Here is an 11,218-nt window from a genome sequence, read left to right as displayed (position 1 = left end):
TAGAATCTTTTGTAAATACTAACACACCTGGGATGTATTGTCTTTTTCCAATATACAAATATAGCATATTTTCAACTTTACACTCACACATACAAACTCTAACCCTGGTTCCTCAAATGATATCCTTCTGAAAAGTCATTACCCATGCCGTAGCTCACCATGCCAAGACATGCCCTGTAACTATTGTAGATCAACAGTTCAGCCGAATCTCCCTGGAAGAACTGCAGCCTACCCTTTCAGTTCACTTATTACTCAATGTTTGGGTTCCAAAAACGTACCAGGGAACACTAGCTCAAACAATATGGCCGCTAGGAGCCAATGAGCTGGGTTTTTCGTGACCAACAGCACCACCATGCGGCAAAAACAGGTCAGCTGGACTCGTATCCCTGAGCACGTGTGCCAAATTTCATCACACAGAGTCAAACAGATCAAGAGATGTAAACATGTGCATGTTATGGCGCCACCATGAGGTCGATCTGAATGTGCTTGCATGTGTTGTGTCTTCAGTGGTTGGAACATATGCACCACAGTTTTTAACAATTACAATATCCGTGAATGACTTATATGTATTTATGTGCCAGACCACACCCACGAGAATGCTTATTGGCCAATAGCGTTCATGTCGTTTTAGATACTAGTCCGGAAAACGTTGCGTTTGGGAGACATTTTTGTCCATAGATGCCACATATCATGTTTGGTGCAGATCAGTCATTCGGTGTCAGAAGAGTAGCAGTGTTTTTCCCCAAAACTAACACTAAAATAAATAATATATAATAATAATAATAAATGCCATTTAGCTGACGCTTTTATCCAAAGCGACTTACAGTCATGTGTGCATACATTCTACGTATGGGTGGTCCCGGAATTGAACCCACTACCCTGGCGTTACAAGCGCCATGCTCTACCAACTGAGCCACAGAAGGACCACAAATGATAGAAGATCTATCATGGCAGACCTTATGGGTCGTTGATGTAAATGTTCTCCTTGTGAGGAGAAATAACCTATGTAGGGAATTTCATGACTCTAGACCAAACAGGGTGAGGGGCGTGATCTTTAAAAAAAAAAGAAGCATTTTCAATCGCTTGTTATAGCACCACCGTAAGAGGGCAGTGGCTCATGTTTTGTTTTTGTTACCATCATGACAAGTTGCACCTTAGGCATTACCTACTCTGTGGAATTTACATTTGAATATTACCTTACAGAAGAATAATAAATCAAATCCAAGTTTATTTGTCACGTGCGCCAAATACAACAGGTGTAGTAGACCTTACAGTGAAATGCTGAATACAACAGGAGCAGTAGACCTTACAGTGAAATGCTGAATACAACAGGTGTAGTAGACCTTACAGTGAAATGCTGAATACAACAGGTGTAGTAGACCTTACAGTGAAATGCTGAATACAACAGGTGCAGTAGACCTTACAGTGAAATGCTTACTTAAATTGCACTGTTGGTTAGAGCCTGTAAGTAAACAAACAAAAAATAAAAACGGGTATTAGGTGAACAATAGGTAAGTAAAGAAATAAAAAGTGAAAAATAACAGTAATGGACGCCAACAAACACAACAGATTTTGATCTTATCTGCCAACGTCGCAGTGTCTCCTACGTTAAGGACGACAAATAGCTGGCTAGCTAACCTCGGTAAATTAAGATAATCACTCTAAGACTACACAATTATCTAGTAGCTAGCTAACACTACACTAATCAAGTCGGCACCTCAGTACCTCCAGGCTCTGATCAGGCCCTACACCCAAACAAGGGCACTGCGTTCATCCACCTCTGGCCTGCTCGCCTCCCTACCACTGAGGAAGTACAGTTCCCGCTCAGCCCAGTCAAAACTGTTCGCTGCTCTGGCCCCCCAATGGTGGAACAAACTCCCTCACGACGCCAGGACAGTGGAGTCAATCACCACCTTCCGGAGACACCTGAAACCCCACCTCTTTAAGGAATACCTAGGATAGGATAAGTAATCCTTCTCACCCCCCTTTTAAGATTTAGATGCACTATTGTAAAGTGGCTGTTCCACTGGATGTCATAAGGTGAATGCACCAATTTGTAAGTCGCTCTGGATAAGAGCGTCTGCTAAATGACTTAAATGTAAATGTAAAATGCTGAACCTTTCATATCATGTTCTATCTACAGTAGAACAGAAGGTCAACAGGCAGAGAGCTCATGTTCTATCTACAGTAGAACAGAAGGTCAACAGGCAGAGAGCTCATGTTCTATCTACAGTAGAACAGAAGGTCAACAGGCAGAGAGCTCATGTTCTATCTACAGTAGAACAGAAGGTCAACAAGCAGAGAGCTCATGTTCTATCTACAGTAGAACAGAAGGTCAACAGGCAGAGAGCTCATGTTCTATCTACAGTAGAACAGAAGGTCAACAGGCATAGAGCTTGGGCACCGTTTCAGTTGGCTCAAACCACGTCACTACAGTCGCTCCCTTCTCCTTCCCTACCTGGCTAAAACTGAATGTTATCTTAGGGAAGTGAAAAAGGTAGTAGCTCTCGGGAGCATCCATGTGAAGATTACAGACGGTCCCTGGAATTGATCAAACACACAACAGTCCTCCCTGATGGTCCAAACAGGATTTAAAAAAAATGCTGTGTTCTCTTTCTGTTATCAGTTCATGATTTTGGTTCACTCAATAAAAACCTGGGCAAAAAAAATATACTGACGTTATCAAGACCATGCATCATGTAGGGGCGGCAGGTAGCCTAGTGGAGAGAGTGTTGGACTGGTAACTGGAAGGTTGCAAGGTCGAATCCCCGAGTTGACAAGGTAAAAATCTGTCATTCTGTCCCTGAACAAGGCAGTTATCCCACTTCTTCCTAGGCCGTAATTGAAAATAAGAATGTGTTCTTAACTGGCAAGTGCCTAGTTAAATAAAAGGTAAAAAAAAAAAAAAAGTACATTTTTTTTAAGGAGAAATATTATATACTATATAATAAAATGGTCCTTCCCTGCTACGGCAGACCGGAGGCTCAAACCCAGGTCACATTCTGAGAACACTTGGTTCTAAAGAATGTATTGTTGAAGACGTAGTCAGTCTCCACATGGAGTTAATGTTGTTTGTTACTATTGTACAAGTTTGTAGCCAGGATGGTTTTTCCTGTGTGCGAACGGTTTTCACCACACCCTCACATACATATATTACTGTGGAATAAGGAGTTTTGTTTAGGCATGCCCAGAGAATACCTTCTCATAAGATTCCTCCACCTGTTTGAGTAGTTTCCCAGGGTAAGTCGCTGTGTAAGCTGCTATGGGTGTCAGAGTTCCCCATTCTCTCTCTTCTGCTCTAGTGCTGGACAAGTCAAAAGCCTAATACAATTTCTCATCTTAAAATATATTTTTTAAACCTAACCTGAATCTTAACCACACTGCTAACTAACCTTGATGCCTTACCCACATCTTAAATTATCTTTGCAACTTGGCCATCTAGTGGGAACAGAACGACCTGCAGTAGTCATGGCGATATGAGCATTAGGTCAACAACACATCACTGCCACCTTCTGGTAGAGCGTCAGATGGGACAGGTAACCTTGGTAGAGCGGTCAGATGGGACGGGTAACCTTGGTAGAGCGGTCAGATGGGACGGGTAACCTTGGTAGAGCGGTCAGATGGGACAGGTAACCTTGGTAGAGCGGTCAGATGGGACGGGTAACCTTGGTAGAGCGGTCAGATGGGACGGGTAACCTTGGTAGAGCGTCAGATGGGACAGGTAACCTTGGTAGAGCGGTCAGATGGGACGGGTAACCTTGGTAGAGCGGTCAGATGGGACGGGTAACCTTGGTAGAGCGTCAGATGGGACAGGTAACCTTGGTAGAGCGGTCAGATGGGACGGGTAACCTTGGTAGAGCGGTCAGATGGGACAGGTAACCTTGGTAGAGCGGTCAGATGGGACGGGTAACCTTGGTAGAGCGGTCAGATGGGACGGGTAACCTTGGTAGAGCGGTCAGATGGGACAGGTAACCTTGGTAGAGCGGTCAGATGGGACAGGTAACCTTGGTAGAGCGGTCAGATGGGACGGGTAACCTTGGTAGAGCGGTCAGATGGGACAGGTAACCTTGGTAGAGCGGTCAGATGGGACAGGTAACCTTGGTAGAGCGGTCAGATGGGACGGGTAACCTTGGTAGAGCGGTCAGATGGGACGGGTAACCTTGGTAGAGCGGTCAGATGGGACGGGTAACCTTGGTAGAGCGGTCAGATGGGACGGGTAACCTTGGTAGAGCGGTCAGATGGGACGGGTAACCTTGGTAGAGCGGTCAGATGGGACGGGTAACCTTGGTAGAGCGGTCAGAGGGACGGTCAGATGGGACGGGTAACCTTGGTAGAGCGGTCAGATGGGACGGGTAACCTTGGTAGAGCGTCAGATGGGACGGGTAACCTTGGTAGAGCGGTCAGATGGGACGGGTAACCTTGGTAGAGCGGTCAGATGGGACGGGTAACCTTGGTAGAGCGGTCAGATGGGACGGGTAACCTTGGTAGAGCGGTCAGATGGGACGGGTAACCTTGGTAGAGCGTCAGATTGGATGGGTAACCTTGGTAGAGCGTCAGATTGGATGGGTAACCTTGGTAGAGCGTCAGATTGGATGGGTAACCTTGGTAGAGCGGTCAGATGGGACGGGTAACCTTGGTAGAGCGGTCAGATGGGACGGGTAACCTTGGTAGAGCGGTCAGATGGGACAGGTAACCTTGGTAGAGCGTCAGATGGGACGGGTAACCTTGGTAGAGCGGTCAGATGGGACGGGTAACCTTGGTAGAGCGGTCAGATGGGACGGGTAACCTTGGTAGAGCGGTCAGATGGGACGGGTAACCTTGGTAGAGCGGTCAGATGGGACGGGTAACCTTGGTAGAGCGTCAGATGGGACGGGTAACCTTGGTAGAGCGGTCAGATGGGACGGGTAACCTTGGTAGAGCGGTCAGATGGGACAGGTAACCTTGGTAGAGCGGTCAGATGGGACAGGTAACCTTGGTAGAGCGGTCAGATGGGACAGGTAACCTTGGTAGAGCGTCAGATGGGACGGGTAACCTTGGTAGAGCGGTCAGATGGGACGGGTAACCTTGGTAGAGCCGTCAGATGGGACGGGTAACCTTGGTAGAGCGGTCAGATGGGACGGGTAACCTTGGTAGAGCGGTCAGATGGGACAGGTAACCTTGGTAGAGCGGTCAGATGGGACAGGTAACCTTGGTAGAGCGGTCAGATGGGACAGGTAACCTCGCAGGTGATGACAAACTAGTATTTTGCAGGTGATGACAAACTAGTCTCGTAGGGGGCCATTCTTCCAAATATTGTATCGTTGGGTGTCAGGCTAAAAGCAAACATGGAAAAACAGTTTGAAAAGAAAACCTGACTGTTGTTTTGCATCTGTTCAACTTTATTTGTTATCAATGCAATAATAACAGGAACAAGAATGGCTCCAAGGACATGCTGCTACACAATAAATAGGAAGAACATCTGACTGGAACAGCAGACAGGGGGGGGCAGTGAGGCCTTGGTTGGTTAGCACACCTGAACACAGAGAGATGAACTGGGAAAGGGGGCAGTGAGGCCTTGGTTGGTTAGCACACCTGAACACAGATTGATGAACTGGGAAAGGGGCAGTGAGGCCATGGTTGGTTAGCACACCTGAACACAGATTGATGAACTGGGAAAGGGGGCAGTGAGGCCTTGGTTGGTTAGCACACCTGAACACAGATTGATGAACTGGGAAAGGGGGCAGTGAGGCCTTGGTTGGTTAGCACACCTGAACACAGATTGATGAACTGGGAAAGGGGGCAGTGAGGCCTTGGTTGGTTAGCACACCTGAACACAGATTGATGAACTGGGAAAGGGGGCAGTGAGGCCTTGGTTGGTTAGCACACCTGAACACAGATTGATGAACTGGGAAAGGGGGCAGTGAGGCCTTGGTTGGTTAGCACACCTGAACACAGAGAGATGAACTGGGAAAGGGGGGCAGTGAGGCCTTGGTTGGTTAGCACACCTGAACACAGAGCGATGAACTGAGAAAGGAGTTAAGAGAGGAGGTGGTGCTGCTGCCGCCCCCCCCCCCCGTAGATCAGAGATGCATCTCAAAATGGCACCCTATTCCCTATGGGTCCTGGTCAAGAGTAGTGCACTATATAAGGAATAGAGTGCCATTTGGGACACACACACACAGGGATGAGATAGAGGTGCGCCCTAAACATTGTGATTCATTCCAGTCCAACATGGGAAGATGACAGGACTTACACCTCACTGGCCCCTATCACTCCGGAGACCAAAAGATAATACCATGATGTGTAGACAGTAATGGGGGAAAAGGGAGGGAGGGGGGCTTTCTGATGACCAACGGACAGGGGCCCGGATGCATCTAGCGTCTTAAAGTAGGAGTGATCATCTAGGAGAAGGTCTCCCCTCTTATGCATACGATTTACAAGGGAAAAAAAACACACAAAAAAAACTCATCCTAAATCAGCTCTACACCGAGACACTTAGAGAATATACACATCCTGATCTCCTGTTGTCACCTATTAAAAACACAATACTCACAAGGCCCACTACATACAGCAAGACCACGACAGATCTTCTAAACGTGGAAGGAGTCCCAAATGGCACCTTAATTCCCTTTAAAAAAAGTGCACTACTTTTGACCAGGGCCCATAGGGAATAGGATCCCATTTGGGACCGATCCAAGCTCTTCAGCCTTAACGACATATTAGAATGGAATCCGTAACTTAAAAAAAAGACTATAGATATTAGGATTATAACACTGCATATTAATTTTACGAGGTCATCGTCATCCCGATGTTAAATGAACAACAAAAAAACACTAAACTATAATCCAGAACACATTGGTAGTAACTATACAAGCCCAGCAAGCCAAACAAAAAATGAATCAAATGTAGCACCTTCCTTCCAGACTTCCTGCTGTCGTAAAAACTAGGAAATCAGACAAAAACAGTAGAACTGGCCAACACTGACTAATAACAAGTCAATAACACAACAAGTAAATGCTTTAAGTATATTTGACTTTAACAACATTTGAGGTTATGAATTAGGCCAGAATTAGGTTGGACAATTGTCAATGTATGAAAAATAAAATAGAACTACATATTGATAGTACAGGAAAACTTCATTAACAATGTTTTTTTTTTCTCTCTCGGGGACCAACAAAGTACTTGTACATTTATTAACATGAATATAGACCCCTTGAAACACTTCAATGGAAATCGTACCTTACAGAATTGTGTGTTTTACACTCCATTTCTTATTTATTTAACTCCATGGCCATTAATACCTCCATGTGACAACGGAACAAATGAGAACTACGAAATTCTGAAAACAACGGAATAATGCCTCCCAAGTCTATGACAGAAGTTACCCAAAAAAAAAAAAGGAGATTTGACTGCTTGTGTTCCTAACTCATTTCAACATACAATACCATCTGCCTTTTATCAATGAACAAAAAAAAAAAAGGACATTCACTGGGTACCTCCCTACCTCTCTTGCTGTACCAGAGCTCTGGTCCAAGGCATTCATTCCTCCACTAATTCCTTAGTGGAAGAAACAACACCCTGGACCAGAGCTACCCAGCTATTTTAAACGTGGTATAAAGAAAGAGTATGCGAGGTTGTTCTCCAGCTAGTTACCCTTCCACAGTCCCTAGTCAAATAAATCCTACAAGCTCTGCACCTCCGTAATATCATCACTGCCTTCCTCCACCTACCAGTTCCCTTTCGACACCTGTATCTTCATGTAGACAGACACGATACAGACTCGACGACGACTGTCCACAGAATGCTTTCACTGGCTAAAAGGAAACAACAGTCTTTAGACTAACGCTGTATAAACTTCTCTAGAACATAACCTGATGGATAAATCGCTATAAAACAGTTTTCCAGATACAGATGAAGTCTAGTTCTGGACACAGATGAAGTCTAGTTCTGGACACAGATGAACTCTAGTTCTGGACACAGATTAAGTCTACTTCTGGACACAGATTAAGTCTAGTTCTGGACACAGATTAAGTCTAGTTCTGGACACAGATGAACTCTAGTTCTGGACACAGATTAAGTCTACTTCTGGACACAGATTAAGTCTACTTCTGGACACAGATTAAGTCTAGTTCTGGACACAGATTAAGTCTAGTTCTGGACACAGATTAAGTCTAGTTCTGGACACAGATTAAGTCTAGTTCTGGACACAGATTAAGTCTAGTTCTGGACACAGATTAAGTCTAGTTCTGGACACAGATTAAGTCTAGTTCTGGACACAGATTAAGTCTAGTTCTGGACACAGATTAAGTCTAGTTCTGGAGTAAAAAAACTTTCAAAAAGGTGATTTTCCATTTTAAAAAATGCTTTTTTTAAAGGCCAGGACTAGACTTAATCCGAGTGTGGGAAACCAATCCTATGTTTTGTGATGTAGTTGTTTTACACTGGCTGCCATGAGAAGGTTATGAGTCTCGCTTTAGTTCCCTTTCTCAGCTGGCTGAGTGTGTACACTCATCCTTGACAGGATGTCCTCAAGCATCCTTGTTGATCGTGATAGCACTGGTATATCCTTCTCTCTTGAACCACGTATCCAATTACTGGATTTAGAATGTTACTCTGTTCCCTGCTGATACATTGTTTCAACAGATTCTCACATAACAATGGTTGACCATTCCATAAGGAAAGAATGAAATATATATGTATATAACTTCCAGTCACTCACTGAGCCCTTATCTGCCAAATAAATCCAAGACATGAGTGCCACTTTAACATGATGCCAATGAGAACCGTAGAGAGGGAGAGAGAGGGATGGTATTATACAGTATTGTCTCAGAGTCTATTGGGCACAGGCCTTTGCTCTCTAGGACTGACCCTTGGGTGCCATTTGGGACACAGATTAGATAGAAGCTTCTAAGCCGCAGTAGATCAGATCAAAGAGCGCAGTTAGTTCCCATTCATCTGCAGGGGACCTTTAGGTATGAGGAGACTCATCCTGCCAGTAGCACTGACCGCACTCTTAATCACCTCCATCCATCTGTAGAGAGGAGGGAAGGAGAGAGAAACAGAGAGAGGGGGTGGAAAGAGGGAGAGGGGAGAGAGAGCGAGAGAGGGAGGGAGGGAGAAACAGAAACAGAGAGAGGGGTGGAAAGAGGGAGAGGGGAGAGAGAGTGAGGGAGGGGAGTGAGAGAAACAGAGAGAGGGAGAGAGAAACAGAGAGAGGGAGAGAGAAACAGAGAGAGGGGGTGGAAAGAGGGAGAGGGGAGAGAGAGCGAGGGAGGGAGGGAGAGAAACAGAGAGAGGGGGTGGAAAGAGGGAGAGGGGAGAGAGAGGGAGGGAGGGAGGAGAGAGGGAGTGAGGGAGGGGGTGGAAAGAGAGAAACAGGGAAAAGAGGGGGTGGAAAGAGGGAGAGGGGAGAGAGAGTGAGGGAGGGAGTGAGAGAAACAGGGAAAAAGAGGGGGTGGAAAGAGGGAGAGGGGAGAGAGAGTGAGGGAGGGAGTGAGTGAGAGAAACAGAGGGAAAAAGAGGGGGTGGAAAGAGGGAGAGCGAGGGAGTGAGAAAGGGAAAGAGAGAAAAACAGAGGGTAAGGAGAGAGGGGGTGGAAAGAGGGAGAGAGCGAGGAGAGAGAGAGGGAAAGAGAGCGAGGGAAAGAGAGAAACAGAGGGTAAGGAGAGAGGGGGTGGAAAGAGGGAGAGAGCGAGGGAGAGAGCGAGGGAGAGAGGACATCAGAGCTATTACAGCCATAGTGTAAACACAAAGCACCACTCCATCTCCGTAACACTGACCCTGTTAGCCAAAAACTGCGGACAAGTTTCACAATTAAAATGCGTCCAACAAGGAAATGTTCTGGAATAATAATATATGCCATTTAGCAGACGCTTTTATCCAAAGTGCATACATTCTACGTATGGGTGGTCCCGGGAATCGAACCCACTACCCTGGCGTTACAAGCGCCATGCTCTACCAACTGAGCTACAGAAGGACCATCATAATGACGCATTGTTGGAAGGAGTCGAATAATGAATGAAACGGTCACTATACCTCTCGAATGTATACTCGCTCTCCGCCCGGAAGAAATAGACGTGGGACTTGAAGTGCAGTTTGAAGACGTACTCCTTGTGGACGCTGTCCGACTCTCCCGGGCTGCTCACGGTGTAACCTAGCAACGGGAGGCTGGCCAGCGGGAAATCATCCTGAACACAGAACTAGACAGTTGGCTGGGATACCTTAACATCCAGAGAACACCTCAACATAAAACCAACAGAGGACATTTGGTCTCAGCAAAGGAGTCTGAATTGAGCCGTTTATAAGCACCTAGGCTGCATTTGCAGTACAACAAGCGTGTAAATTGGTTGTGTAAAAAGCCATCCTGCAGTATTAAAAGTCAAGTGTTGCGCCAATCCAGTACCTGCTGAGTCTTGTAAAACAGACAGAAGTTGGTGAAGACCACCTAGAACTGCTGCCAGCCGTTTTGTGTTCAGGGTTCAGTGTGTGTTCAGGGTGGGTTCGGTGTGTGTTCGGTGTGTGTGGTGTGTGTTCAGGGTTCAGTGTGTGTTCGGTGTGTGTTCAGGGTGTGTGTTCAGGGTGTGTTCAGGGTGTGTTCGGTGTGTGTTCAGGGTGTGTTCAGGGTTCAGTGTGTGTTCAGGGTGTGTTCGGTGTGTGTTCAGGGTGTGTTCGGTGTGTGTTCAGGGTTCAGTGTGTGTTCAGGGTTCAGTGTGTGTTCAGGGTTCAGTGTGTGTTCAGGGTTCAGTGTTCAGGGTTCAGTGTGTTCAGGGGGTTCGTGTGTGTTCAGGGTGTGTTCAGTGTGTGTTCAGGGTGTGTGTTCAGGGTGTGTGTTCAGGGTGTGTTCGGTGTGTGTTCAGGTGTGTTCGGTGTGTGTTCGGTGTGTGTTCAGGGTGTGTTCGTGTGTTCAGGTGTGTGTGTGTTCAGGGTGTGTTCAGGGTGTGTTCAGGGTGTGTTCAGGGTGTGTTCAGGGTTCAGTGTGTGTTCAGGTTCAGTGTGTTTCAGGGTGGGTGTGTTCAGGGTGTGTTCAGGGTGTGTTCAGGGTGTGTTCAGTGTGTTCAGGTGTGTTCGTTCAGGGTGTGTTCAGGGTGTGTTCAGGGTGTGTTCAGGTGTGTTCAAGTGTGTTCGGTGTGTGTTCAGGGTGTGTTCAGGGTGTGTTCAGGGTGTGTGTTCAGGGTGTGTTCGGTGTGTGTTCAGGGTGTGTTCAGGGTGTGTTCAGGGTTCAGTGTGTGTTCAGGGTGTG

General features: G+C 46.4%; 1 protein-coding gene and 2 long non-coding RNA genes across 3 annotated transcripts in view; 1 reads left to right on the top strand and 2 right to left on the bottom strand.

The window, feature by feature from the left end:
* Positions 1-2,437: 2,437 nt before the first annotated feature.
* Positions 2,438-4,289, bottom strand: LOC127908326 (uncharacterized). The gene is made up of 3 exons (XR_008066844.1): positions 4,129-4,289; positions 3,604-4,066; positions 2,438-3,572 (listed from the first exon to the last, which is right to left on the bottom strand). It is a non-coding gene; the product is annotated as an uncharacterized LOC127908326 (long non-coding RNA).
* A 2,701-nt stretch (positions 4,290-6,990) lies between these two features.
* Positions 6,991-11,218, bottom strand: part of farp2 (FERM, RhoGEF and pleckstrin domain protein 2) — a 110,604-nt gene continuing 106,376 nt past the window's right edge. The window contains 2 exon segments of the mRNA XM_052466222.1: positions 6,991-9,010; positions 10,015-10,166. Of these exon segments, the coding sequence (XP_052322182.1) occupies positions 8,920-9,010; positions 10,015-10,166 (243 nt within the window). The 3' untranslated portion in view covers positions 6,991-8,919.
* LOC127908329 (uncharacterized) lies at positions 10,523-11,197 on the top strand. Its single transcript, XR_008066847.1, has 3 exons — positions 10,523-10,663; positions 10,836-10,876; positions 11,138-11,197. It is a non-coding gene; the product is annotated as an uncharacterized LOC127908329 (long non-coding RNA).

The sequence above is a fragment of the Oncorhynchus keta genome, chromosome 1 (genome assembly GCF_023373465.1).
Source record: "Oncorhynchus keta strain PuntledgeMale-10-30-2019 chromosome 1, Oket_V2, whole genome shotgun sequence".
Lineage (NCBI taxonomy): Eukaryota > Metazoa > Chordata > Actinopteri > Salmoniformes > Salmonidae > Oncorhynchus > Oncorhynchus keta.
Note: the sequence above shows the minus strand (reverse complement) of the source record. Positions and strands in the feature narration are given on the sequence as shown.